This window comes from Mauremys reevesii, linkage group 11, assembly GCF_016161935.1.
Source record: "Mauremys reevesii isolate NIE-2019 linkage group 11, ASM1616193v1, whole genome shotgun sequence".
NCBI classification, from domain to species: domain Eukaryota; kingdom Metazoa; phylum Chordata; order Testudines; family Geoemydidae; genus Mauremys; species Mauremys reevesii.
Genome location: NC_052633.1, coordinates 10,683,992 through 10,711,906, shown reverse-complemented (window position 1 = coordinate 10,711,906; position 27,915 = coordinate 10,683,992). Strand labels below are relative to the sequence as shown.

At 44.3% G+C, this 27,915-nt stretch overlaps 2 protein-coding genes and 1 long non-coding RNA gene across 7 annotated transcripts in view; 2 read left to right on the top strand and 1 right to left on the bottom strand.

Moving 5' to 3' along the window:
• LOC120374860 (interferon lambda-3-like) overlaps positions 1–12,514 on the top strand; it is a 16,472-nt gene extending 3,958 nt beyond the window's left edge. For 2 of the 4 annotated variants that reach the window (XM_039495225.1, XM_039495224.1), the window contains exons 2-8: positions 3,425–3,496; positions 8,130–8,257; positions 9,280–9,446; positions 9,889–9,966; positions 10,669–10,812; positions 11,118–11,195; positions 11,876–12,514. In XM_039495225.1, the coding sequence (XP_039351159.1) occupies positions 9,285–9,446; positions 9,889–9,966; positions 10,669–10,812; positions 11,118–11,195; positions 11,876–11,974 (561 nt within the window). In that variant the 5' untranslated portion in view covers positions 3,425–3,496; positions 8,130–8,257; positions 9,280–9,284 and the 3' untranslated portion in view covers positions 11,975–12,514. Of the gene's footprint in view, positions 1–3,424; positions 3,497–8,106; positions 8,258–9,279; positions 9,447–9,888; positions 9,967–10,668; positions 10,813–11,117; positions 11,196–11,875 lie in introns of those variants that run through there. The other 2 variants (XM_039495228.1, XM_039495226.1) reach the window with 2 other exon arrangements.
• LOC120374858 (interferon lambda-3-like) overlaps positions 1–25,596 on the top strand; it is a 36,501-nt gene extending 10,905 nt beyond the window's left edge. The window contains exons 3-6 of the mRNA XM_039495216.1: positions 20,599–20,676; positions 21,716–21,859; positions 22,667–22,747; positions 24,680–25,596. Of these exons, the coding sequence (XP_039351150.1) occupies positions 20,599–20,676; positions 21,716–21,859; positions 22,667–22,747; positions 24,680–24,778 (402 nt within the window). The 3' untranslated portion in view covers positions 24,779–25,596. The remainder of the gene's footprint in view (positions 1–20,598; positions 20,677–21,715; positions 21,860–22,666; positions 22,748–24,679) is intronic.
• LOC120374865 lies at positions 3,148–27,915 on the bottom strand. Of its 2 annotated transcripts, none has more exons than XR_005586296.1 (3): positions 27,406–27,915; positions 26,108–26,155; positions 3,148–3,743 (listed from the first exon to the last, which is right to left on the bottom strand). It is a non-coding gene; the product is annotated as an uncharacterized LOC120374865 (long non-coding RNA). The 2 variants fall into 2 exon arrangements; XR_005586295.1 differs by lacking the exon at positions 3,148–3,743 and adding an exon at positions 11,489–12,043.

Sequence of the window (27,915 nt, the reverse complement as noted above, 5' to 3'; positions counted from 1 at the left end):
CCAGATGAGGCCTCACCAATGTCAGATAGAGGGGAATGATCATGTCCCTTGATCTGCTGGTAATGCCCCTATTTCTACAGCCCAAAATGCCATTAGCCTTCTTGGCAACAAGGACACACTGTTGACTCATATACAGTTTCTCGTCCACTGTAACCCCTAGGTCCTTTTCTGCAGACACTCTCAGAAAGTAAATTTTAATGTTCACTCATTACAAAACCCTGCGAGTGTGCATGCTTAACATTTGCATTCTCTGATCATTTATGCTATTAATTCTCAATTACACCAGTGTTTGTGGAAAGCAAACACAACAGGAGTGTGAACACAGCCAGTGTAAATGTGTTTAAAATTCAAACAAATATTAATGGAAATTGTTTTGCAGTATTTTTCCAACCCTAGTAACAAGTTACTTACTAAGCTGGCTTGTCTTTTTATTTCAAATGAGCCTTGTTGAATTAGCCCTGTACATACGTGAAGATCCAAACTTGTCTTTGCATGCACTCTCTTGGGACTGCTGCCTGTTCTCAGTTAGTTCAAAGTAAGAAAATAGGAAAGCTATAGTATTCCTCATTTTAACATCTCTACTGAAGGATATTCAGCCACTGAGAATGCAGCCTTAAGTGAATATTCCCCCATGAGATCTACTCACTCAATATAACAAAAGAAAACTTCGATAATACCCAACTCCATCACCAGACGTGAGAGGTAATACAAGTTATAAATAATAATACTAGTGTCCACAGTTCAGTGCATCCGAAGAAGTGGGTTTTTTACCCACGAAAGCTTCTGTCCAATAAATCTGTCAGTCTTTAAGGTGCCACCGGACTCCTTGTTGTTTTTGTACAGTAATACAGATTCTTTGAGTTTATGAGGTGGCTTCCTGATGTGGCGATAATCTCCAAGCCTAGGATGTCAAAAGTAGAGCGTTCAAATCCTACCCCTGTAGTGCCAGTGGATGTGGTAAAGATACTCTCCATTATTACAGCTCAGTGAACTCACCCTGAGACAGTGGAAGCAGCAGTATCTGAGATTCCCATACTTCTTCTATACTGTGATAACAAAGGAACTGGGCTGGATCCTGATCTCATTTACTGGGTATAACCAAAATCAGGATCTGTCCCACCATGATCATTGCAATCAATTAAGGGCTTTCACTGTTTTACTTTGGAAGTCATTTCTTCTAGTAATGACATCACTATGTAACCTTGTCAGTAGCTCCCTCCACCCAACCGCCCCCCCCAAAAAACCCCAAAGACCTCTTCTTGCTTGGCCATACCTCCTACACCAAGGGCCAAAATGGGTAGGAGGGAGGCACAGAGCCACTACCGCATCTGCGTCCCCTCCAAAGCTGCTAGGGAAATTCCAGGTTAGCAGTTATGACAGCTTTGCAGCAAGTTTTGTGCTGCCAAAGTAGGTGAAGCAGCTGGAATGGAACTGAGAATCAGCTCCCAGAGCAAAATATCACTGTTGGTTGGCACAGAGCTGATGTAAGCCCATGGTGAGTGTGTGATACACGTCCCCGATCCAGAGGACATGGGTCTGTTAAAGCTGCAGCTAAGGACGCATGCCTTTTTAGCTCAAACTGTAACAGCTCATGCTTTTGTCTCTGGGGGACTTGGTTCAATCCTGGGTGTGGTGGACAAGATGGCAGCTATTGCATTAGCACGCAGTGTTTTTCCCCTCTCCTTGCAAAGCCAACCCAACGTTTAATCTCATGATTTTTAAGCCAGTCTGGTGATTTTCCAAGGCTTGACTCATAATTTTTAAACACCTTACCAGTATCCCTTTTTAAGGGAAAGTGGTAATGTGTAAAAAGCACCACTCCAGAATCAGTTCCACCCATTGCGTTGGCTAAGGCTGCATTACAGGTATGTTAAAGCCAAAAATACATTTGTGTCACATACTATTAATCTAGCCCTTCTAGTCAGCCATAGCAATTACCATTCCAGATTTGTTTCATGTAAGGTAAAATATGTCTAGTGGCTGAAATAAGAGTATCCATAGCCCAGCTCCTCAAAGATATTTGGGTGCCTAACTCCCAATGGCGTTTGGAGCCTGAATACCTTGAAGGAGCTGGGCCCACATAATTAAATTAAACTGGGTCAGTTCCGCTGGTACTTTCTAGCTGCTTGGGTCCACTCCAGTGACTCAAAGCAGCCATGAACTCAGCTACTTACCCAGCCAGTTTAAGCAGGGTTACTGATGCCTTGTGCTGCGTGAGCAGCTGGTGTGTACCAGTGAATCTGCCTCACTCTTTTCTCACAGAATTACTGTATCTTCAGAAAGAAGCTTAACATGGTTATTACTATATGGATTTGCTAATAGAATTTTCCCTTTTTGGGACACAATATTGATTCATTATTGCCATAGGCCCTTGCCAATATTTTAGCTCAGTATTAACCACTCCATAGCAATCTGAGTTACAACAGCATGTATAATAATCACATGTATCGCTGCTCCAAACAGTTACTCTTCATGTTAGCTAGTGTATTAAGTATTTAATGAGACTGGGACACAAGGAGACGAATGGCTCATTCTATGTTATAAATCAATAGCTAGGGTACATGCTGTTAACATTTCACTGCTCTTAATTAAACAGAATATTTGGAGGATACGCTAGATTTAAATTAACTCAGTTGTAATTTAAGGTTACTGCTGTTAAAGCAAATTTTAATCTGAAAAATGAATGACTGTTTTTGAGGAAAATCACTGATAATATGGATCTGATTTTTTTTTTATTATAAATCATCTCCAATTTGTACAAGTAGTTACTAGCAGCGGGAGGTCTAACTACTTGATTGTGCCTGTGAATCAGACAATGAGAAACCCGAGGGCTGGCATTTATACCTGCCTCATTTCAGTGCCAGTGATGCCCAGCTGATCTTTGAATGTGGTCACAAACACCAGGGATAAAAGCACCTAAAGGACTAAGGAGCCTAAGTCCAATTGACTTTCAGGGGAACGTAGACCCCCAAAGCCCATATGCTGCAAGGTGTGTGGACACGTAACCCCCATTGATTTCCATCTGGGCCTTAAGACATTTTTGAAAATGGGGCACAGACTCCAAAATCACGTAAGCCCTTTTGAATGCAAAATCCTTCACCTAAAACAAACACACAAACAAAATACCCAACAAATAAGAGTGACCTATTTATGTACAAAACACGTTAATGTGGGCTTGGAAAATCTGTTATTCAAATAATGAATTATATCTACAGTATCTAATGTTCCTTAGAGTGAAATTTGTATAAGTGATAACTCTCCCTGTTCTCTGGAGGTCTCTTTCATGAGCTGTATGTTCAGAGATACCACCTTCAGTTCCAGAAATTAAGGTGAGGAAGTTGCTTGCAGATGTTTTGAGAACAGTGAAAAGGGAGTGTACTGACTCCCAAAAAGATGCTTACAAATGTACTCTGTTGTTTTGCAGATCATGTACCCTTTCTCCTGGCATATTCCCTAAGTACCCAGTGTTCTCCAGAAGACTTCACTAATGGAAATGGTAAAGTGTTACTCCTTCAGCATCTTCTGGGCATTTCAGCTGTTTCTTAGCAACACAGCCAACTATTAACAAATGCATGCCCAAGAAGAGAAATTTGGACTTCTGCTATTACTTTGTCTTGGCTTTACTTCCAGTGTGTTTGTAGTCAGACATGAAAGATGACTTTGATTGTTTCCATCTTCTCTTTCTGAATTTTCTCAGCTAATCTTGGTTTTGCCTACACATGTGAGAAGATGCAGTGCAATGCCTGCAAATAAGGAGATATAGATCAGTGAAATGTACACAGAGAAATCTCATTCATTTACAATAACTCTGCCTAGCACCTTGCATAGCTAATTATTTATGCATTCTTCCTCCTGGTTATCTGCACAACACTTTGTTCATTGCCCACCCTGCCTATCATTTTCCATCAACTTGCCCTTCTAGTTCTTGAGCAGACAGTCTCCTGATTTAGGGGCTGATCCAGCTCCCACTGAAGTCAAAGGTACAATTATTATTGCTTGGCTCTGACCACTAGGTCTTACTGCCCATGACCTGGCTCTGACAGTGGACCAGGACCCCTTTGTACTAGAGCGGTACAGACACAGAACAATGCTCATGTCATTTATTTCCTGAATTAAGAACAGCCAGACTGAGTCAGACCAAAGGTCCAGCTAGCCCAGTATCCCATCTTCCGACTGTGGCCACTGCCAGGTGCATCAGAGGGAATGAACAGAACAGGTGATCATCAAGTGATTTGTCCCAGGTCACCCATTCCCATATCCACCCCCTTAGTCATCTCTATTCCAAGCTGAAAAGTCCCAGACTTTTTAATTTCTCCTCAGATGGAAGTTGTTCCACACCCCTAATTATTTTTGTTGCCCTTTTCTGTACATTTTCCAGTTCCAATGTATCTTTTAGAGATGTGGTGACCAGATCTGCACAGAGTATTCAAAATATGGGTGTACCATGGATTTATATAGAGGCATTATGATCAGGGCCGGCTCTACTGTTTTTGCCGCCCCAAGCAGCACGCCGAATTGCCGCTGCGGGCAGCTGAAGACAGAAGCTGCCACCGAATTGCCGCTGCTGCGGAAACGCGTGTGCCAGCCTAGTAGCACACGGACTGCCCCCACCGTCCACGGCGGCAATTCGGCGCACTGCTTGGGGCCAGGGCGGGTGCAAGGATGTTTTGTGCCCTAGGCGAAACTTCCACCTTGCGCCACCCCCACAGCCCCCCAAGCCCTGTGGCAGCTCTCTGATCCCCCGCCCTGAGGCGCCCCGCCCCGCAGCAGCTCCCCACCTCCGCCCTGAGGTGCCCCCAGGTGTTTGGCGCCGTAAGCCTGGGAGGGAGAGAAGCAGAGCGGGGCGGCATGCTCAGGGGAGGAGGTGGAGCAGAGGTGAGCTGGGGCGGGGCCCCCCCTTACTTGCTGCAGGCAGCCCTCCCTGCGCCCCCCTGCCCCAGGTCCCTCCGCCTAAATGCCGACGACGACCAGGGTGGCTGAAGATTTAGCCGCCGCGGTTGCCGCCGAAGGACCCGAAATACTGCCCCCCAAATGTTAGTGCCCTAGGCGAGCGCCAAGGTCGCCTAAGGGTTTGCACCGGCCCTGCTTGGGGCCACAAAAACCGCCCCAAGCACCTGCTTGGAATGCTGGTGCCTGGAGCCGGCCCTGATTATGATCGGAGTGTTAGGGGTGCCTGCATTATCCCTGTCAGCTTTCTGTCTTTCTGCTGCAAAGCGCTTAGAGTCCCGTAATGGCTTTCTAGCAAACATGCTTTCCAGACTTAGGGTCAGATCCTGTTCTCCTGACGCATACAACTAGACTTCGATGTGACTTACATAAGATGAGCGGAATTTTTCACTTAATGGAAAGTATTAGGGTTCTATAGTGACCTTACAATGGAAGTGTTCTTCTCCACCCCCGCTCCTTTCCTATACAGCTGCACACATCTGCCATGTGTCACCTAGCGGCTAGGGAACTGACGTAGAACGCAGGAGGTGTGGGTTAATTCCCCGCTCCGCTAGTGAGTTTCTGGGCAATCCTGGCCACATCAATTCCCTCACTATATCTCAGTTTCCCATCTGTAACACGGCGATGATACTGACCTTTCGTATAGCGCTTTGAGATCGAAAGATGAAACTGCTAGATGAGACCTAGGTACTATTATTGCTGTTGCTTCTAACTCTATCATAGCCACAACAGGCAATTAACAATCCTGAATAATTAAACAACACACCTGAAAAGCTCTTTTAAAAACTCTTGTGAAATAATAGCTGCATCCAAATGAGTTAAAAATTTCTTTTGGACATTTCACCTCTTGAATACCATTAATCCATTTCTCTTTTTTGAATGGGTCGCCTGTGTAGCTGGAGTTCGGAAGCAATATGGTGATGTAACTCAACCAGTTTCACTTTTGCTCCTAACCTTATCTTAGCAAGGCATGTGTCACAGAGTCCTGTGTTGATACATGCAGTAGACTTTGATTCAGTGTAGTGTATGGCCTGCTAATAGTGTCCTATACAGTTTACTTTAGTGGTGTCAGAAAGCCGCTTTTCATACATAAGGAAACATCTCTCTTTTGTCAGCTACCTGAAAGGGTCCCACTCACTGAACCCAGTTATCTTTCAATGATTTGGGCAAAGAATTGTTTCCATATAGTTGTGGATTTTCCTGTTACTCTGAATAAGAAGCCCTGCATGTTCTGGTTTGATTTGCTCATGGCAAGCAGCACAAATACACACAGGTTTCCTTTTTTTCATTAGAAATGTTGTGCGCAGATCATGCACATCCTACAATGGCACAGGTAGCACCAGGAATTTAAACACCTGTGTCGACATAACTGCTAACTACGCCTGCCAGTGACCTGGTTATGCTTAACAGAGCCTGTCAGCAGAGAGAGAAAATAATGCATAGAAGGTGAACAGGAATCAGGGCTAATAAGAGGAAGTTTCTGGGAAGACAATGAAACTTACAGGCCAGCAAGTGGAAGGGAGTGAAATCTTCTTAACAAATTGTTAGTTTAAAAAATCATCCAATCCCACTATTGAGAGAGTATACAGAGACTTAGGCATGGGAAGCTTTGGGTCTGCAGTGCTTTCATAGGCTGAATACTACTGAAGTTAATGGGTGTTTTGTGTGAGTAAGTACTGGCAGACTTCAAAGGTGAATCAAAGGGTTTTTCTATGTTCCAAACCCTGAGTGTAGTCATTCAAGAGTCTGTTTCCTAGAAATGAGCAAGCTGCGTTTTTCATGTGTTTCTAGAGCCCTTTGCTCTAGTCAAACGCAAGCCCCTGAAATCAAAGTTTTTTTCTCAACTAGTACGTTGTACTGCTTTAACTATAGCGGTATATCGGTATGGTTAAACAGTACAACCTCCCTTACTGTCCCCCTTAGCCCCCCTAAAGGAATGCAGATGCTTTATACCGGCAATAGCTCTGCAAATAGCTTTTGTTTAGTTTAAACAAAAAAACCCTGCCTGTACAGGAAGAGACATAACGATACCGGTATCAGGCACTGTTATGCTGAGATAACTGCATCCACACTTGGTTGTACTGGTATAATTGCATCAATTAAAAAATCACAGTCAGGCCTGGTTGACCCTTCAAAGTCGTACCATTCTATGTACTGGCAGGTAAGCAAAGGGGAAACAACTTTTAAAAAAATATTTATTTTATGTGGTGTAGCTTTGTTATTTTAGAGACCTGAATGGGTTGCGTTTAAATGAAGAAAGGGAGCATGAGATCTGTTACTTTAAAAGTTGTCTGGCTGTATTCCTCAGAGTCTGCCTGAATAATGGAGCTCAGCCTTGATGGAGGCAAGGAGACAACAGCCATTGAATACAGCCAAAAGATCAGAACAAAAGACAGGAAACAGATCCTAACACACATACGAGTACAGTGTGAGGCTGAGGGGTGGCGATGGGGGGAGGGGAGGACTGCAAAGAGCTGTACCTAGGAAAGGAGACAATAGCACATATACTCTTCATTAATCCAGGCAAAGCTTTACTCCTATTACTGCCATCCTTGTCTCTCCCCCTCACTTGTGTTCTACGACCCCATTGTGCCAAGGCCCCATTTAGACTGTAAACGTATATAGGGGACTGCCTGTATTTTATGTGTACGATGCTAACATAATAAGGCCCTGATCCTGATTGGGGCATCTGTGCACGAGTGGAATAAATGCTACTGCAGCTAACTGGTAATGTTAGAATACAGAAGACCTCCACAGAGACCGTATGTTCTTGGCTTTGTGGTGAAAATTAAAACAAATGGGATGGACAAACAAATACCCACCCAGCTCGAAATTCCTGCGTGTCGGCCTTTATTTTATTTTACATTTTCGAGGCTATATCTGCAAGGAAGAGGAATTTAAATATCAAAAGGGGCTGAGATTCTTCTGGCTTTGCAATTCAGCAAAGGCCAAGTCTACATACATATCTACTCTAGGCAGGGAACACTTGCATAATTCACTTGTGATGTCAGTGTTTTCATCACCTGGAAATCCCTCAGGGCTCTGAGCTCAGGTGTGATACCTGCCTCACTTTCGCTTTCCCTTTCCAAACACCTTGCTGCTCTTTGCTGGGTGACAGCACAGCTGGGTTTTCTGCACTAGACTAAAGGAAAATGAACTTTCATGTTATTTTTCTGAACCAGAAAAAGCCTTTGGGTATAAAAGCAAGAGCCATGGAGAAGAAAAACCACATTCAGAGCCAAGAGAGAGGCAAAGCAGCCCTGAGACACAAGAGGCAACTAAAGCAACATCCCAGCAAATACACGCCAAGGTAAGGGTGACTAGTCTGGAGCCTCTCCTTGCTACATGATTTCTCTTTACTGAGTGATTATATTGTGCTCTATGGTAGACAGCAAGGAATGAATGTTGTACAAGCAAAGTGCCTTACACCTGTAATGTATTATTAATGGCTGAATATTTAAACAAAAAAAACCCTCTGATTCATGAATATTTTCCTGGAGAAAATCAGAGTTCAAGTTGCTATGATCTGTATGGTGTTTTAGTTTTGTATCTGGAGAATTGTTGGGTACTTGCAAAAAGTGTTTGCCTACCCCCAAAACTTTCACAAATGATGTTTCATACAGAAATGTGCATGGATTAAAAATAGTTCAGTCATCAAATTATGGAGAGGAAACAATGCCCTGTGACTTAGGAGACCAGCAACAAATTATACAATGACTATCAAATTGCAGACACAAAACAGTCAGTAGCTTGAAAATTCTTTGTCAGAATTATTTGGCAAGTAGCATAACATTGGGATTAGTTCACACTTTGCTGTACTAAAAGAAGCAGGATAAATCTGTAACAAATGCTGTAGGATGATGTACCCTGCCGCACCTACTAGCTACTTTATTGTTTGACGACACAGTGTGCAAGTATTTACAACAGCTGAAGTCTGAAGGGTAGTCTGAAAAGAACAGATAATTCTGCTGAATGTCAATAAGTTAGTTTTAAGAAAAAAGAAAAAAACATCACTTTCGTCAGCTATTTCATTTCACAACCGATCAAATTAACTGGTTGGCTTGAGGAAGACTTGAGAAATGGCAACAATTGTTTTACTTCCCAGTCCCCTATAGGAAGCCACAGATCAGAACTGGGCATTTCACTGATTCTGTGTCACCAGCTGCCTCCTGCAGTAGATTTAACAATGTTTTAGGAAACAGTAAGAGGAAATTTAGAGCTAGGTTATCTCCAGTGCTGGCCTCGCTTATGAGACACCGTCTAACTCGCCGGCTGGTAAGCCTTGCAGCCTAGCATGGCTGTGATGTATCTCTCCTGTTCTGTCTCCGGTAGGGAAAATGGTGAACGTAAGCTACAAATTTCTCTTTGCTCTGGCCATCTGGACGATGACTACAGAGGCTTTTCCCAAAGGCGCTGAGAGGACAAAATGCCACCTCGCAAAATACAAGTCCCTGCCACCTCGGGAACTGGAGGCCTTCAAGAAAGCCAAGGACAAATTTGTAAGTGTGAAGAACACACACTGGGCAATAAGAGCACTGTGAGCCCTAGGCTGTCATCTGAACAGCGGCCCTCTCTGCATGTCCCTCTGGTCTCAGGGAAGAAGCTCAAAACCAACTACCAAGAAGGGTTTGGTTTTACTTTTCTGCCATGTCGAGCACCCTGCTGGCAAGCACCACGGCTTTAGCACAGCGCCTGCTGAACCCAGGTCCTCTCCTCACTGGAGGAGAATGACAAAGCACAGTTTAAACTTGGTCATGCATATCCCTGTCCTATCCCTTTTGGATACCAGCCCTCGGGATACAAGGGAGACATCTGATGTCAGCATCTCGTCTCCCTGCATCCCCACTGGGATTGCGTGGAGAGAACTGAGGGAAGAACTAGTACAGGTTTGTTCCTGCTCCTACATAAATATGGGTGTCTGTTCTTTCCTTCTGCCTCCAGGAGGACATGATGCTGTTGTCAGACCGAAAATGCAGCACCAGGATTTTCCACCGGAACTGGGACATCAAAGAGCTGTTGGTACGAAAAATCTCAGCCATGGGGTACAAGAAGGTCACATTCCAGCACAGGGGTTCTTAAACTGGGGGCTGGGACCCCTGAGGGGGTCGCAAGGTTATTACATGGAGGGTCGTGAGCTGTCAGTCTCCATCCCAAATCCTGATTTGCAGCCAGCATTTATAATGGTGTTAAATATATTTTAAAGGGTTTTTAATGTATAAGGGGGGTCGCACGCAGAGGCTTGCTATGTGAAAGGGGTCACCAGTAGAAAAGTTTGAGAACCACTGTTCTAGCAGATGGTTCTTTCCTAACATGTGTCCCTTTCTCACTGAATCTGATCTCACTTAGTGCTTGTGCTAATCTGACACATGGCACTTTGACCATTGATTTTGTAGTCACTGATTTAGTCAGGAGCATGTCAGACCTGACTGTGGCTCTTTCTCAGTGTAAATAAGGGTCACCCCTCACCTTCAGTTCAGGTGCCTTCTCACTGGCTATAAACTGGTGTCAAGAAAGATGTGTGGAGATGAAGCTGTTTCCAGTCAGGAGTGATTTTAATATTTCATTATTGACAAATCAAGAAAGCCTTGAGTAGCTTTTGAAAATCTCCTGTTTCAATCTAGTCTACCCGCCCCAATGCATGGGAATTTCTAGTCCTGTATCTGCACAGCTGTGCATCTTTCTCCCACAGACACTCTCTTACCTACAAGTTTCTCTCCCCAGGTGCACGATAGAGTCATCCTGGTAGAGAAGGAGCTAGACTTTGCCACCAACGTGCTGGAGAACGTTGAGGACCCCAGTCTGTCCAAGCTGCTCTCAAGGCCGCTAGAAATCCTGACGCAGATCAGAGGGGACCTGAGGGACTGCGTGAGTATTCAGTGCCAGATTTCTCTTTCCGTGCCAGAAGTGAATCTTTTCAAGGAGAACCCTTAGGAATTTCCCAGCTGGAGCTGCTTGTCCTTGTACCAACAAATACTTGCACGTGGCTCTTGCTTTGGGCCCATCCGTATATAGGACATGGAAAGCAGAAGCAGTTGATATGCTATGCACAAGGGTAGCTGCCTAGACTATGTCAGGTCAAGAACTGCTCTGCGCCTGGAGAGAAAGGGCTTTGGTCCACTGTCGGCTGAAATCTCTGTGCACCAACCCATCTGTATCAACTTTGTTTTCAGACCAGACAAACTCATTCTCATCGACACTCCAGGAGGCTGAACAATTGGCTCCAAAATTTCCATGAGAGCAAAGAGACGGTGAGTAGTCATTGGAGACAATGAGGAAAGTGAACTGCCATTCAAATTAGAGATGGAACAAGCCTACTAGGTTCCTATCCAGAGGCCAGAGCGGGATTACTGCAATGTATTCTGTGGTGCCTTGTTGAGTCTGTTTCAATAATCCCAGGACTGTAGTTGTGCACAAATCTAGTAGATCTCAATAAAAAAAAACCTCTTGTGTCTGCTGCTAGACTGACTGTCTCTTCCCAGCACAGCCTGTAAGAAGATTATACCACAAGAGATTTTGACCCTTTGCAATAAATCAGGCTTTTTAGGAAATGCGGGATGAGGGGTGGAGCAGGGAGATTTCTATTGTTATTATCTCTTAGTTTTTATTTTTAAATATTGCAATAAAATTGAGCCTGTTGATCTATTCAGATCCACTGTGCAATGATGTCACAGACTACAGCAACAGCTAATGTATGGTTTGAATTATGCTGCATTTCATGATAGCACATTCAACTGCAGTTTGCGTGTACATCAGCTTGGGTTACAGAAATCCACATTCACATTGCTGTGTTTCCAGCACTCACCCTCTTTCCACATCTTCTGTGCTTCTTATAGATATGCACTTGCCTCCTAATTATGCAACATACCCATGGTGGCTTTAATTTAGCCCCATTCACACTTCCTGTTGTAAATATTCTCTCATTTCCCAGGAAACACCTGGCTGCCTGGAAGCATCTGTGATCCTCAATCTCTTCCGGCTGCTGAACGAAGACTTGAGATGCGCAGCCTACATGGAGCTCTGTGTGTAGCCATCTGGTCTCTGCAGTGCCCGTGTCCACATCTGCTCTAGAGACTGGGGAGTCCTTAGCCTGAGAGCACTGCAACATATTGGGAGAAGACGTGTGTGAACCAGGAACATTCATCTTCTCCCTCTGGCTTCTGATCATAGATCCCCAAGCAAACTGATTCCATCCTTTTATACCAAAGAATTATGCAACAGTTGGCCTCCAGGTTACTCCAATTTCCAGCTGGTGCAGCACTCTAGACTCCTTAGACTTCACTAGGTTTTGGTCCTCTGGGGATATTATTTATTGAATGTAATTGTATTGTCACTATATGGAAGCATTTTAGTCAGGGTAACGTCCCAAAATATTGGAAACATTTAATAAGCTTTAATTTTTTAAAAAACAACACTCCAGTTCTAGGATTTACACACTAGTCATGGCTTCGGGTCTCTTAGAAACAACCTCAGGAAATTAATTAATATTGAAGTTTGGAAGTTCTTACTGTACAGATCCTCGACAGATGTATTTATACAGAGTATATTTTTACCTTGCTGCTTCTTTACATATTATTACCCAACTAAGAAGAGTAATTGGTTTGTATAACTTCCCGACTTGAACCAAAGTGTTATTTATTATGGATCAGCTATTTATTTTTATCTATTTATCTATTACTCAGATTGTGCTTTTTTATCTATAATTGTGAACAAATAAAATTGTTTCCCCAGGCCTTGGCATTCCTGTCTTTTAGTCTGTAAACAGAAAATTGGGTAATAAAACCCAGCTCCAATATGGTGCTGTGCAGCAGTAGATCCCAAAGTGCTTTACAAAGGAAGTCATTCTCATTATTCCTGATTTCACAGATGAGGAACTAAGGCACAGAGAGGCAAAGTGCTTGTCCAAGATCACTCAGCAGGCCAGTGGCAGAGCCAAGAATCCTGAGAGCTGATCTTACACTCTAACCACTAGGCCACACTGCCTCCCTCTGTGTGTAGATTGCTTTCCCCACAACAGCTGCTTTAACTACACACTGATCAGAGACTTTTAAAATACCAACCAGGAGGTCTGTCACATTTTTTTCTGAGCGCAAGAGTTATTTCAGCCTTGCTTTAATCTCCACTCCTTGCCTTAGAGGATGGAGGCCAGATGTCTCTGTTGGATCCTAGTGTTGGCACTGCCACTGCGTTGTGCCTCCTTTTCCCCCAGCATATATAGAAATAAATATACTTGAAAGACATAACATGTCACAGCGTTACCGAGAAACTGAAGTGCACTTTACTTCACTTTGGTATTCCAGAACAACTAGTGAGAGACAACAGACCACAATTCACTGCAGTAGAATTTAAGTCATTCTGAACAAAATATGATTCTGAACATATTACTAGCAGCTCACATTACTCACAAGTTAATAGAGAACGGAGAGACCTGTACACTGGACTATAAGGTGGATAGAAAGCTGGCTAGATCATCGGGCTCAACGGGTAGTGATCAATGGCTCTGTGTCTAGTTGGCAGCCAGTATCAAGCAGAGTGCCCCAAGGGTTAGTCCTGGGGCTGGTTTTGTTCACTATCTTCATTAATGATCTAGAAGATGGTGTGGACTGCACTCTCAGCAAGTTTGCAGATGACACTAAACTGGGAGGAGTGGTAGATATGCTGGAGGGTAGGGATAGGATACAGAGGGACCTACAAAAATTAGAGGATTGAGCCAAAAGAAATCTGATGAGGTTCAACAAGGATAAGTGCAGAGTCCTGCACTTAGGACGGAAGAATCCCATGCAGTGCTACAGACTAGGGGCCGAGTGACTAGGCAGCAGTTCTGCAGAAAAGGACCTAGCGGTTACAGTGGACGGGAAGCTGGATATGAGTCAACAGTGTGCCCTTGTTGCCAAGAAGGCTAACGGCATTTGGGGCTGTATAAGTAGGGGCATTGCCAGCAGATCGAGGGACGTGCTTATTCCCCTCTATCTGACATTGGTGAGGCCTCATTTGGAGTACTGTGTCCAGTTTTGGGCCCCACACTACAAGAAGAATGTGGAAAAATTGGAAAGAGTCCAGCAGAGGGCAAGAACAATGATTCGGGGGCTGGAGCACATGACTTATGAGGAGAGGCTGAGGGAACTGGGATTGTTTAGTCTGCAGAAGAGAAGAATGAGGTGGGATTTGATAGCTGCTTTCAACTACCTGAAAGGGGGTTCCAAAAAGGAACTAGACTGTTCTCAGTGGTATCAGATGACAGAACAAGGAGTAATGGTCTCAAGTTGCAGTTGGGGAGGTTTAGGTTGGATATTAAGAAAATCTTTTTCACTAGGAGTGTGGTGAAGCACTGGAATGGGTTACCTAGGGAGGTGGTGGAATCTCCTTCCTTAGAGGTTTTTAATGCCCGCCATGACAAAACCCTGCCTGGGATGATTTAGTTGGGAATTGGTCCTGCTTTGAGCATGGGGTTGAACTAGATGACCTCCTGAGGTCCCTTCCAACCCTGATATTCTATGATTCTACACACAGCCAAGAAAATCCTACAGCAGGAAGACCTATTGTTTGCTCTTCTGAATTACAGATCAACACCAATAGCAACTACTGGATATAATCCAGCACAATTCCTGTTGGGAAGACAACTCTGACCTACTGTTTCAATGTTGGAAAAGAATCTGCTCCAGAGTGGCCAGATATAAAGCAAGTAGCAGATGCAGAACAAGAAGAAGACAGCTTAAGAAATCCAGATGAACCTAGTCCTTGCAACTAACAGACTGCCAGATGACCAAGTTGTTATGTGTTTGGGTTGTGTAATTAAAAAAACAGTATGGTTCTGAGACACTTAAAAGACTAATCCATACTGAACTTCAAAGGTAGTGTGATAGTGTAAATATTGTAAATGGTCGGAATGTAGAACTAATAGGAGGAGTTGTAATGGAATGCTAAACTGTATTACACTGTTCAGCTACAAGGTGATGGAGGAATTAGAGTTACTGGTGCAGGAAGTGAAATCGGATATTATAGGGATAACAGAAACATGGTGGAATAGTAGTCATGACTGGAGTACAGGTATCGAAGGGTATGTGCTGTTTAGGAAAGACAGAAATAAAGGCAAAGATGGCAGAGTAGCATTGTATATCAACGATGAGGTAGACTGTAAAGAAATAAGAAAGGATGGAATGGATAAGACAGAGTCTGTCTGGTCAAAAATCACAATGGGGAAGAAAGCTACTAGAGCTTCCCCTGAGATAGTGCTTGGGGTGTGCTATAGACCCAAAGTATCTGATCTGGATATGGATAGAGACCTTTTTAATATTTTTAATGAAGTAAATACTAATGGGAATTGTGTGATCATGGGAGACTTTAATTTCCCAGATATACACTGGAGGACAAGTGCTAGTAATAATAATAGGACTCAGATTTTCCTAGATGCGATAGCTGATGGATTCCTTCACCAAGTAGTTGCTGAACCAACAAGAGGGGATGCCATTTTAGATTTGGTTTTGGTGAGTAGTGAGGACATCATAGCAGAAATGGTTGTAGGGGACAACCTTGGTTTGAGCGATCATGGGCTAATTCAGTTTAAACTAAATGGAAGGATAAACAAAAATAGATCTGTGACTAGGGTTTTTTATTTCAAAAGGGCTAACTTTAAAGAATTAAGGAAATTAGGGAAGTGGATTGGACTGAAGAACTTGGGGATCTAAAGGGGAGGAAGCCTGGAATTACTTCAAGTCAAAGTTGCAGAAACTATCAGAAGCCTGCATCCCAAGAAAGGGGAAAAAATTCATAGGCAGGAATTGTAGACCAAGCTGGATGAGCAAGCATCTCAGAGAGGTGATTAAGAAAAAGCAGAAAGCCTACAAGGAATGGAAGATGGGAGTGATCAGCTAGGAAAGCTACCTTATTGAGGTCAGAACATGTAGGGATAAAGTTAGAAAGGCCAAAAGCCATTTAGAGTTTTCCCTTGCAAAGGGAATTAAAAGCAATAGTAAAAGGTTCTATAGCCATATAAATAAGAAGAAAACAAAGAAAGAAGAAGTGGGACCGCTAAACACTGAGGATGGAGTGGCGGTTAAGGATAATCTAGGCATGGCCCAATATCTAAACAAATACTTTGCCTCAGTCTTTAATGAGGCTAATGAGGAGTTTAGGGATAATGGTAGGATGACAAATAGGAATGAGAATATGGAGGTAGATATTACCACATCCGAGGTAGAAGTCAAACTCGAACAGCCTAATGGGACGAAATCTGGGGGCCCAGATAATCTTCATCCAAGAATATTAAAGGAACTGGCACATGAAATTGCAAGCCCATTAGCAAGATTTTTTTAATGAATCTGTAAACTCAGGGGTTGTACCATATGACTGGAGAATTGTTAACATAGTTCCTATCTTTAAGAAAGGGAAAAAAGGTGATCCGGGCAACTACAGGCCTGTCAGTTTGACATCTGTAGTATGCAAGGTCTTGGAAAAAATTTTGAAGGACAAAGTAGTCAAGGATATTGAGGTCAATGGTAACTGGGACAAAATACAACATGGTTTTACAAAAGGTAGATCATGCCAAACCAACCTAATCTCCTTCTTTGAGACGGTAACAGATTTTTTAGACAAGGAAATGCAATGGATCTAATTTACCTCGATTTCAGTAAGGCATTTGATACGGTTCCACATGGGGAATTATTAGCTAAATTGGAAAAGATGGGGATCAATATGAAAATTGAAAATTGAAAGGTGGATAAGGAACTGGTTAAAGGGGAGACTACAATGGGTCATACTGAAAGGTGAATTGTCAGGCTGGAAGGAGGCTACTAGTGGAGCAAAAGACTAACAAGATGGCCAAGCTGGTTCTAGTGAAAGCAGCATAAATTCTGATATTAGTTGAATCAGCTAGGCCTGCCCCTCAGAACGGGGACAGCCGGTCACCTACCTGAGCAGCAGAGATGGCTGGAGAGTTAGTAAAACAGCAGAAAGTCAAAGGCAGAAAAGGAGGAAAGATAACTAACTCTTCCACCAGCCCCATGTTCACACAGTCTTGGATTCAGAGTTCATATGCCATCAGTGTAAATTGCATCAGGGTTGAACTCAGGCCCACCTCATTGTTAACTAGGGTGACCAGACAGCAAATGTGAAAAATCGGGATGGGGGTAATAGGATCCTATATAAGAAAAAGACCCAAAACTCGGGACTGTCCCTATAAAATCGGTACATCTGGTCACCCTATTGTTAGTCTCTGTAGAAGTTATCAGATCTGATGGCCTCCTAGATTTCTCTTTGATCCATTTCATCTACAGCCCCAACTTTTAAGCAAGGGTCTGTCTGTCTGTGTGTACTTGGTCTTGATGCCCCCACAAGTTAATTAGCAGCCAAAAGTAAATAACGTGCCGAAGATGAAATGCTCTGCACCGCTGTTCCCCAGGCACCATCTGTTTGCAGGGGTTTGAATCGAGGGATAAGAAACCATTCAAAGAAGTTAATTAAAAGAATCCATGGGAGTAAGACGCTCACCAGACACGACATGTATAGGCTGAGTGCAAGTCAGACTGGGTAGAGGGTTCTGAGCTAGATGCAGCCAGAAACAGTCAGAGATGTGACTGGTATGAGAGGACAACAGAAGAGGCTGTAAGGTTGAAGAAAGAAGTACTCTGCAGAGTCTTTTTCAACCAGCTTCTCTACCCAACAGGCCCGTGCACTCACAGCCCAAATGCAACGATTCCTTACTAGGCCTGGAAGAAATGAAAGGGGACGAGTTTCCCTCATTACAGTGGTTTGAACGGTTACAAGAAAAGATACATGTGCTGGTTCCTAACTCTGCAACTTCGGCCACTCCTCATGCTGAATACAAGTGCATCCTTGCCCTGGGGGTGACTCGGACCGAGACCTTGGCCTGCCCTTGGTAAGCCATCCCTTTGTGGAGGGAAATTAAGTATTGGCTTGTAGGTCCCACTGGCCACTGTTCAGGCTTATTGCCGGTGATTTAACTGGGAGTCTCTCTGAGTTGTCTTCCTGTTGGCCACCTGTCAGAGCCTCTGATGCAAGCTACCAAACCCCTCTTGACACATCGCCCTTATTTATGTCAGTGCCTCTGAGAACACACAGCCCCTCCCCAGTGGTGAAGAAGAGTCCTTCTCTACACCAGTGCCCTGGGTCTGGAGTACCTTGGAAGGCAGCTAACTCTGTGCCTCCACCCTCCAGTCTCTGCTGTTTCCCCCGGGCTATATTGTACTATTGCTGCAGCTTCTACCAACCTCCTGCCAGCCTCGGCCTTCTCCCCTGCCACACTCCCATTCAGCCTGGCCCAGCTCTCAGGCTGCTGGTTCTCAGCCTCCCTGGCCCAGATCTCAGACAGCCTGTGGCTGGCTCTTCCCCCTTGGAGTAGTGCCAGTTGTGCTTCCCAGGTTCTCCGTCCCCCAGGCCCTTGCTTCCCAGGTAAATCACACACATGCTGAATGTTATCAAGATTGCATGTTATCAAGACTGCAAGGGAAGGCTCCCTTCTGGAAACAGCCCCTTTCTGCCAGTTTGTGAGAGTACTGAAATCACTGTCCTCCCCGACTGCGCTGATCAGTGATGACTCGCAGAGTCACTCCTGAGGGCGGGGGAAAAATGATTGAAAAGGCTGCTCACTGGATTATTACAATAACACAGCAAACCCGGAAACTGGGCAATGCTAAGATTAGAAACAGAACTCGCCTACTCTAGGCAAGGAAACCTTGCATCATTTGGTCATGATGTCATCCAGAGATTCCCTCACCTGGGAATCCCTGGCAGTGGCAGTGGCAGGAGGGCAGAGGGTTATGAGCTAGATGCACCTCCCGTATTTTCACTTTCCAGTTTCCATTGATCAAGCAGCAGCATTAACGTGTGGGTTTTTCTCCTTTGACCAAAGGAAAACAAGATTTCATTTTATTTGTTCCTAGAGAGTATAAAAGCAAGAGCAATGGAAAAGAGAGGCCACATTCACAGACCCGAGGGAGGCCAAGCAACGCTGAGGAAGAAGAAGAGACTAAAGCGATTTCTCAGCAAACAAGCTCCAAGGTACGTGCCACTAAGTCTGGGGTTTCTGTCTAGCACATGGACTTACTAGACTGATCTGCTGTGATCTACGCTAAAGAGAGAGGTTCAAATATTATCCATTCCTCTAAGTATCTTACTGGTTTATTTTTTATTAGTGCTGTAAATTAAGAGGCCTGATCTGAAAACATTTGTGAATAGAAGAGTTGAGTTTGATCAGCTGTGATCTTTGGGGTCAACCCACCAATGTATATATTTGATTGTAGCCCTCACCTTCCTGCACCCCTTCTTCCCCCGCTTTGTCAGACTGTTAACAATACAGTTTATACTCTTATAACATGGAAATGGAGTGATGCGTGGAATTCCCCTTTCTGATTCAATAGGAAAAATGATGGGTTGCAAACTGCTCCTGGTCCTGACCCTATGGACAATGTCTACAGAGGCCTTTCACAAAGGTGCTCAGATGACGAACTGCCACCTCTCAAAATACAAGTCCCTGCCACCTCAGGAACTGAAGACCTTCAAGAATGTCAAGAACAGATTTGTAAGTGCAAAGAAGACACATAAGTGGGCAATAATAGTAATGTGAGTGCTAGGCTGTAGTTTCAACAGCAGCCTTCTCGGCATATTACTATGGGCAGACAAAATAAGATGGGAGGCATATGCTTAGGAAAAGTTGGGGTATGGAGTTGCAGCTAAAATAGAGAGAAGTCTCTCTGTCTGGACCTTCTTTGTTGGTGATCCCCTGCCCAGTCTTAGTTAAGAAAGGGCAAAGCTGAGAATGTTCAGCTCCAGCAACTATTCAGATATTTGGGGAATGGGGATGATAGATGTGGAGAGAGTCCTGGACAGGGCAGGAAGGTGGAAACTGATCAGAGGCAGAATCACAGATTAGACAATAGCAGGGAAAGAATGGGATTCTTACTATTAGAAAGGAGCTAGGAGAGAAAGAAGAGACAATCTGTCTAAGTGGGTGTTCCTGATCCGAGTCAGGCTAAGGAGGCTAGGGCCTGGCCAGCTTGGATTTCTTATAGAGTCAATCGTCCTTAATCTTAAATCTCAAAAAGTTCGGAAAGGGGTTCAAACTCTGTCCTGAGTTATCATCAAACCTAGAGAATCAGACCCAGTTTTTAACTATCTGCGGTCTTTCCCTTCCAAAGAAAACTGAGTCTGGTCCCTTCAACAGACAATCTGAGGATCTCAAATTCATGGCATGCCATCAAGCAGCACTAGAGAGATCAAGTCACTTATTTTTAAGTCGTGCAAACATTCCATGTTAACTAATGCTGAAGCTGAGGAAGTGCACCACTCAGCTTAGTGGTCCAGTTATCCTTCTTGTCAAGAGTTAAAGGATGTCAGTTCTCAGTTAAACTCCTGCACAAATGCAGTTCACAACCTGAAATATGGTTGTGCAATATGACAATATGACAAGAGCGTGTTATTGTCATCTGTCTTTTCTTTGGCACCTTCTTGGAAAGAGCCAGGACTCTAGGACAGCAGCATTGTTAGGGGATCAAGGTGTTGAGTCAAATTCTGCCAGGATTTTGCACCTTCGCTTGTGTCAGTGGGGTTATATGATGTAACTGAGGGCAGAATTTGACACTTTATCCCCTGCTTTGCTTCCTTTACACATTTCCCTGTGTTCTCATTTTGTGCCTCCAGGAGGACATCATGTGGTTGTCAGACCGAAAATGCAACACCAAGATTTTCCACCGGCACTGGAAAGTCAAAGAGCTATCGGTAAGCAAGACCTCTGCCAAGAGAGACGAGGTTACAAAATAGCACTTGCTTCTTTCCAAAATTGCAGTACTGGCTCTTTCCAAGCTAGATTCTGATTTCAGGTGATCCTTTTGTAGATTTGGAATAACATGGACAGGAAATTTGTTCCCAAATGACACAGGAGTCATCTGAGCTTGGAATCTGGCCCTTTTTCTATTTCAATATTTTGTATATCCTTAGGGCTGAGAAGCCAGACAAACGTTAGACTGTGAATCAATTTAAATATTGCAGCACAATATTTAGCACATGATAAGGCAAGGCACTGAAAAACAGGGGCAGGAAACAGAACAATAATGGCTTCAGATGGTATCAAATAATTGAGCTAGGAAAAAATTTACATCTCAACATCTCTAGTTTGGCCCTGACAAATTGAAATCACTGTTTCCTTTTAATACAAGACGTGATACTAAGCTTATCCTTAGGGCTCAACAAACCGAAGGCTTTGCATCCTCCAACTCATCCACACCTGTCTTCTTTATCATCTATTTCGAGTCTGAACTTGGTTAACCTCCCTCACATAAGCAGCTCCAGGTCATGTGGCAGGAAATCCTCAGTTTCTGTATTTTGGTTTCCCATGAGAGAATCTTTTAGTTCTCTAAAACCATATCCACATCTATGTACAGCCACTTTGAAGATCCAGGAACTGCTCTACAAATCACCAGCAAAAAAATAAAAAAATAAAAAATGCTTGCACTGCCCAAATATGTCTTCAGATTAATGTAACATAAAAAAGGTTTGAGATGGATCTGAAGCACAAAATGTTGTTGGATTCCAAGGAAGGAAGGTATAAGTAATAGAGTCCAAAGGTTCATGACTAGCAGGCTCTGTGTACAGAGTGGATTCACACCTCCCTTGCGTCTTAGGACTCTTCCCATTGGCCATGGCTTTAGAAAGTCTCCTTAAGTAACCCACTCCTACCTGCTGCGAACACAGACATTCCTTATCTCCGTGTCTGCCACTCCCCTGGACACACTGTTTTACCTGCACATTCTCTCCCTAGGTGCACGACAGAGTGATCCTGGTAAAGGAGGAGCTGCACCTCATTATTGACGTGCTGGAGAACATTGGGGATCCCAGTCTGTCCGAGCTGCTCGGGAGGCCATTAGAAATCCTGAGGCACATCAGAGAGGACTTGAAGAGCTGCGTGAGTGTTGGATTGCAAATGTCTCTTGCCACAGTGGGACTGGGAGCTGTCTATTGAACTCCCAACAGCACTAATTTCTTAAGTGGATCCAGGATCTAGTAATCCTTGTGCCAGTAATTGTGGACTTTGGTTTGCACTCCCCTGTATAATAATAAAAGTATCTGGATTACGTAGCTGCTGTGTGCCTTGCTCATATACATAATCTAATTAGCTAATTAACTTGATTAACTAGTTAGGGAGAGATGATGCCCGGCTGCTCTGCTACTGTGCAAGTGGGTATGTCCCCACGTTTGGCTCCTGAGCTGTAGTTTGGTATCACTGCAGACACTGTGCTCTCCGTAGCACGGCTACTGTTGTTTTCATGTGCCTCCCAGAACATCACAGTGAGGTACGGAGGAGCCGGGAGGAGGCAGACCCATGGGTGGCTGCATACACTGGGGGAGTATGCTGTACTCCTGCTCAGCTCCAGGGCATGTTCTGTTTCTATTAGGTGGAGGTCCTCCCAGAGCTCTTCTGGGCAGCACAAGGCATTCCTCCCCCTACACAGGGCCATTGCCACAGGGCTCAGTAAAGCCCTTAGTTAATGCTTCAAGCACTTCTGAAGTTGAAAAATACCATACAAATGCTTGGTATTATTAATAGAACACAGCAGGTTAACATGGAATCCACACGTCTAAAGAACAAGATAAACTCAATCAAACTAATTTGTGCCTTGGGCTTGTACCAAGAGGAAGGAGGCTCAGCCACTGTTCCTGAAATCTCTACTCATGTGCTCTTCTCTGCTTCATGTATTGATTTTCTTTTCAGATCAGACATCAGCCTGACAACCATCAACGCTCCAGGAGGCTGACTAGCTGGCTCCAAAAATTCCACGCAGCCAAGAAGATGGTGAGTACATTTGGCAAACACACAAGATGAACTTTCATCACATGTTAGTGGGAACAAATCTGTACAGGATCATCAGCTCCATTCCTGTCCCATGGGGCCAGTGCAGGATGGTGCCCTGCATATTGTCCCGGGCTTTCTGCAGTCTAGGTGTCTTGAGGCTGAATTAGTTCAGAAAGCTGGTAAATCTCTCACAGCAGAAAGGGTCGTTACATCTGCTGCAGACTATAACAGACCAGGCATCCAGAAAACAGGCGTTACCTTGTGGCCTAGTTTGGGTCCTTCCATAGGATGCAAATAGCAGAGTTTCACGTGGCGTCTGATCCTCCATTGCTTTGCACCTTATACCTGGTGCAATTATTTATATTTGTGCAAAATGCTGCTGAACCTGAAATCCGCCCTCCCTCACACTGTTGGCAGAGCTTTACACCAACTTGCTATTTGCTTTGACGAGGTGTAGATGCTGGGCTGGGCGATGGCAAAAGTGGCCCAGAGATAATTCATTCGTACAGATCTGCCAATCCTAGGCCTTCCTAGGAATCAGATATTGCCAAAGATAATACCCTTCAAATTTACTATTACCCTGGATCATTGTGCCTTTTGCTTCATTCATACTCACTGGTTAATGTAATAGACTACAGCACAGGTTGTTATATACTTAGAATTACAGCACGTTAGAGCACCATGTAAATGAGTATTTACTTAGGTTAGAGTGTTTGTAAGGTCTTGTCTACACAGAGACATCCAGAAAAAATTAATCTGAATTAACTAGAGGTATGAATTTGAAGTGGATTAGTTAAACTGCACTAAATCCCAGTATGGATGCTGTTATTCAGAGTTAAAGGGCAGGTCCATACTCACCGCGCGGGTCGACACGATGAGTTCGACTTCTCCGAGTTCGAACTATCGCGTCTAATCAAGACGCGATAGTTCGAACTCCCCGCACGCTCCGGTCGACTCCGGAACTCCACCACCGCGAACGGCGGTGGCGGAGTCGACCTTGGAGCCGCAGAGTTCGATCCCGCCGCGTCTGGATGGGTAAGTCAGTCGAACTAGGGTACTTCGAGTTCAGCTACGCTATTTGCATAGCTGAACTTGCGTACCCTAGTTCAACCCCTGCCCTTAGTGTAGACCAGGCCAAAGTTATTTTTGGAAGTGAAGTGAAGTAACCAAATTAAGACCACTTTAATTTTGAATGAGGGTGTTTACATGGGGATTTAATGCCATTTAACTAACCCATTTCAAATCAAGGCCGCCCAGAGAGGGGGGCAAGTGGGGCAATTTGCCCCAGGCCCCGCAGGGGCCCCCATGAGATTTTTTTGGTGCCCCTGGAGCGGGGTCCTTCACTCGCTCCGGGGCCCCAGAAAACTCTTGCTCGGGCCCCCAGAGCTTCTTCCGCTCCCAGTCTTCAGCGGCGGGGGATCCTTCCGCCCCAGGCGGAAGGATCCCCTGCTGCCGAATTACCACCAAAGCAGGGGGCCCCCCGCCGCCAAAGACCCCAGGCCCCCTGAATCCTCTGGGAGGCCCTGTTTCAAATTCACACAGTTAATTCAGAATATCTTTCCTCGATGTCCCCGTAGACACTGCTCTGTTCACCCTTTTTCTGCATGCTCTGTGCTCCCTATTTATTTGCACCTCCTGTTCCCATCAGGCCCACGGTAGCTTTCACTGGCCCATTGCTAGCCAGCCATTCTCTGTTACAAATGTGTTCACTCCCTCTCTTTTTTTTTTTTTTTTTTAAATTGGAGATATACCAATCTCCTAGAACTGGAAGGGACCTTGAAAGGTCATTGAGTCCAGCCCCCTGCCTTCACTAGCAGGGCCAATTTTTGCTCCAGATCCCTAAGTGGCCTCCTCAAGGATTGAACTCACAACTCTGGGTTTAGCAGGCCAATGCTCAAACCACTGAGCTATCCCTCCCCTCTCCTGTCCCAGGAAACTCCAGGGTGCCTGGAAGCATCTGTGGTTCTCTATCTCTTCCGACTGCTGAACGAAGACTTGAAGTGCGCAGCCTACATGGAGTCCTGCACCTAAACGCCAGGTCTTTACACTGTCTCACCTCATGCATCTAATCAGACACTGCAGAGCCCAGCGAATGGGAACCCTGAATCCTTCCTACAGGACACTGTATTTTAACCAGGCGTGATGCTCTTTCCACCGTGGTATTTTACCACGGATACCAATCACCCATGATCTCTGAACAAAAGATTCACATACAACTGATCTTCAGGAACAGATCTTGCCGACTCCAATTGCCAGTAGCTGATTGGTTCCAGGCCAATTCCTTAACTGCAGCTAAAGTGTAGGGCCTGTTCCCCCTGAGATCAATGGGAGATTGGCCAGTGATTTCAGTGGGATTAAAATATGGCCCTGGAGGATATTATTATTTATTGTGTTGGTTTATTGCTACACAAAACTATTTGCCAGTAGTATGTTAAGTGTTGCTGTTATTTATTTTAATTCGAAAGACTAGTTTTTTCACCTGTTTCTTTGATTTACAGACTAGTGAGTATTTCATTAGTGTCTTAGAAAGATGCTGGAAAACGCAATAATTTTGATGCATGGAAGGTGTTGCTGTATTAGGCAGATTCCGAGAATCTATTTTTGTTTCACTGGCTGACATCACGTTAAGCCATCTGATGTGATCCTTATTTAAACAATTCTGATTTGTATTTAAGTTATTTATTGTATCTATCATTTATTTATGTGCATATTTATCAAATGGACTGTTTTTATAATATTTAATGTAAAAAACTGGAAGACGTAAAATAAAAACTGAAATGATACAAATTGACGGTTGACCCTCTGCTTGCTGACTGCAGTATGTTCTGATCTCATCACCTCCAAAAATAGAAACCAGCAAAAGTGATTAGAGGCAGGGAAGCACTTCCAGATGAGGAGAAATTGGAGACATTAATACTGCTTAGATTAGCTGGATGGTGAGAGGGGACATAACAGAGATACTTAAAATAATGAAGAGTGTAAAGTTATAGGTATGTTCCCACTATAGCAAATCCCAGGGAACCCCTGGTGGCAGGACTGTATATTATGGGGCCTTTAAATTGACCAAAAAGCACCTACTATAATTAGTATCCTATACCTACCACAGTATATGTGACACACTCCGCTTGAGTAAAATGCTGCTGTTTTAACTGGAGCTTGAATGTAACATGTATTGTTGTTTACTTCCTTTTTATTTGTATGCATTGAAATCAGTGTGAAGACACAGCTCTGGAAAAAGTATTCCCCTGCTGTTGCACAGTACATAGTGGCCGCAATTTGCCCTGTTTTTGCCTTAGGGGGATAGATATTGGGGACTGGCACTCAGGAAACCTTAATTCTCTTCCCAGCTCTGCCACTGACCTGCTGGAGTGGTGGATGACACTTCACTGCTCTGTACCTCACTTTCCCCTGTAAAATGGGAATAATGATACTGAATTCCTTTGTAAAGTGCTTTGAGAGTTACCAGTAAAAAAACACTATATAAGAGCTGGGTATTATTAATATTATTATATGCACTATATAAAAAGCCTGATTCTCTGCTGCCCCAGTATTGTCAGCACTCATGACTTTTTCACAGGTTGCAGGATTTTAGCCAGGACTGGAGCCTGTCAGGTGATGATGTGAGAATCTCCACCTCTCTTGGGAATTTCAGCCTGGCTTCTGATTGGCTGTTTTTCCCACTCTCTCCGGTCTTGGGAAAGAGCAGCTAATCAAGGCTGTTACAGGAAGCAGTCAGAGGTCTCTGCCCCTTAGGTGCCAACACCACTGTCACAGGAGTGGAGGACAGAGGAGCTCAGAGAGGCTCCACTCCCTGCAACACCCACCTCTGGGAGATGGCAGGGGAAGAGACACAGCAGCTTCAGAAGGAATGGAGGAGACAAAGAGGAAGTGGGACAGAAATGATGGGGACCCAGAGAGCGAGTAGAGGTGATCTGGAGAGAGGATTGATTTGGGGCCAGGGTGCAGAATTAATTGCTGGGTATGGGGTGGGCAGCGGAGGGGCACAATCACCTTACACAATAAATAGTGTTTTCAATCTTTCCATATCTCACAAACACACGGGGGGTGGGAAGGGGAGTACATAAAACCAACCAAAAAACTACATAGAATCATAGAATCTCAGGGTTGGAAGGGACCTCAGGAGGTCATCTAGTCCAACCCCCTGCTCAAAGCAGGACCAAACCCAACTAAATCATCCCAGCCAGGGCTTTGTCAAGCCTGACCTTAAAAACCTCTAAGGAAGGAGATTCCACCACCTCCCTAGGTAACCCATTCCAGTTCTTCACCACACTACTAGTGAAAAAGTTTTTCCTAATGTCCAACCTAAACCTCCCCCTCTGCAACAGCATAATCTTTTTTTTTTTTAATCTCATGATTGTTGGTCTAATCTCATGATGTTTAGGGTTCGACGTGATTTGTGAATCTTTGAGGGTGGGCAATATTGCTACCTTGCACTTGGATTTGTTATTTATACTACTGCAAAATGTTACCAATACAAAAGTGATCACTTTTTATACTTTTGGGAGTCACGTTTGTAAGCTTTTTTCCCCAACCATCAGGGCTAGAAATGTACTTTTTTATTTTAAATAATCACTTGACTCCAGGAGCTGGGGCTTTAAAAATAACACAAAATATCACAAGATACAGGAAAAACTCACAATGGCTGGCAGCACTGCAAAACATCCTGCTTTTTTCCAGGATAGTCTCATGTCTCAAGAACCTGTCCTGCAAATTTGGAATTTGAGAACAAGGCACCTAAGGGTCCTGTTTTGTGCTCAGTACCGCCCCTCATTCCACCACCTCTGGAGGGAGCCGAGCTGCGGGATGTCAAATGCAGGAGCTCCAGGCTTGGTAACACATCAGGAGAGGCAGATGGTGGTGGTATTGCCCGGTGATTGGTACTGGCATCACCGAGACCAGGAGGAGTAAAATCCAGTTGGCAACAGCAGCCCAGGAGACAAAGGAGGTAGGTGCAGAGAATGGCCTTCCCATGGGGGTGGATGAGGAGGGAAGGGAGAGGCCCTGGTCCCCTGACTGGGGTGAGCTATTCACTGAATATTAACAGGCCAGCAGAGAGCAGATGGGGAAAGTTTGTATAAGGGATTGGTTGATGCAGTTTCCCTCAGGGGTGATAAGTGGCAACCAGGTGAAGGATCTGGGACAGTTGG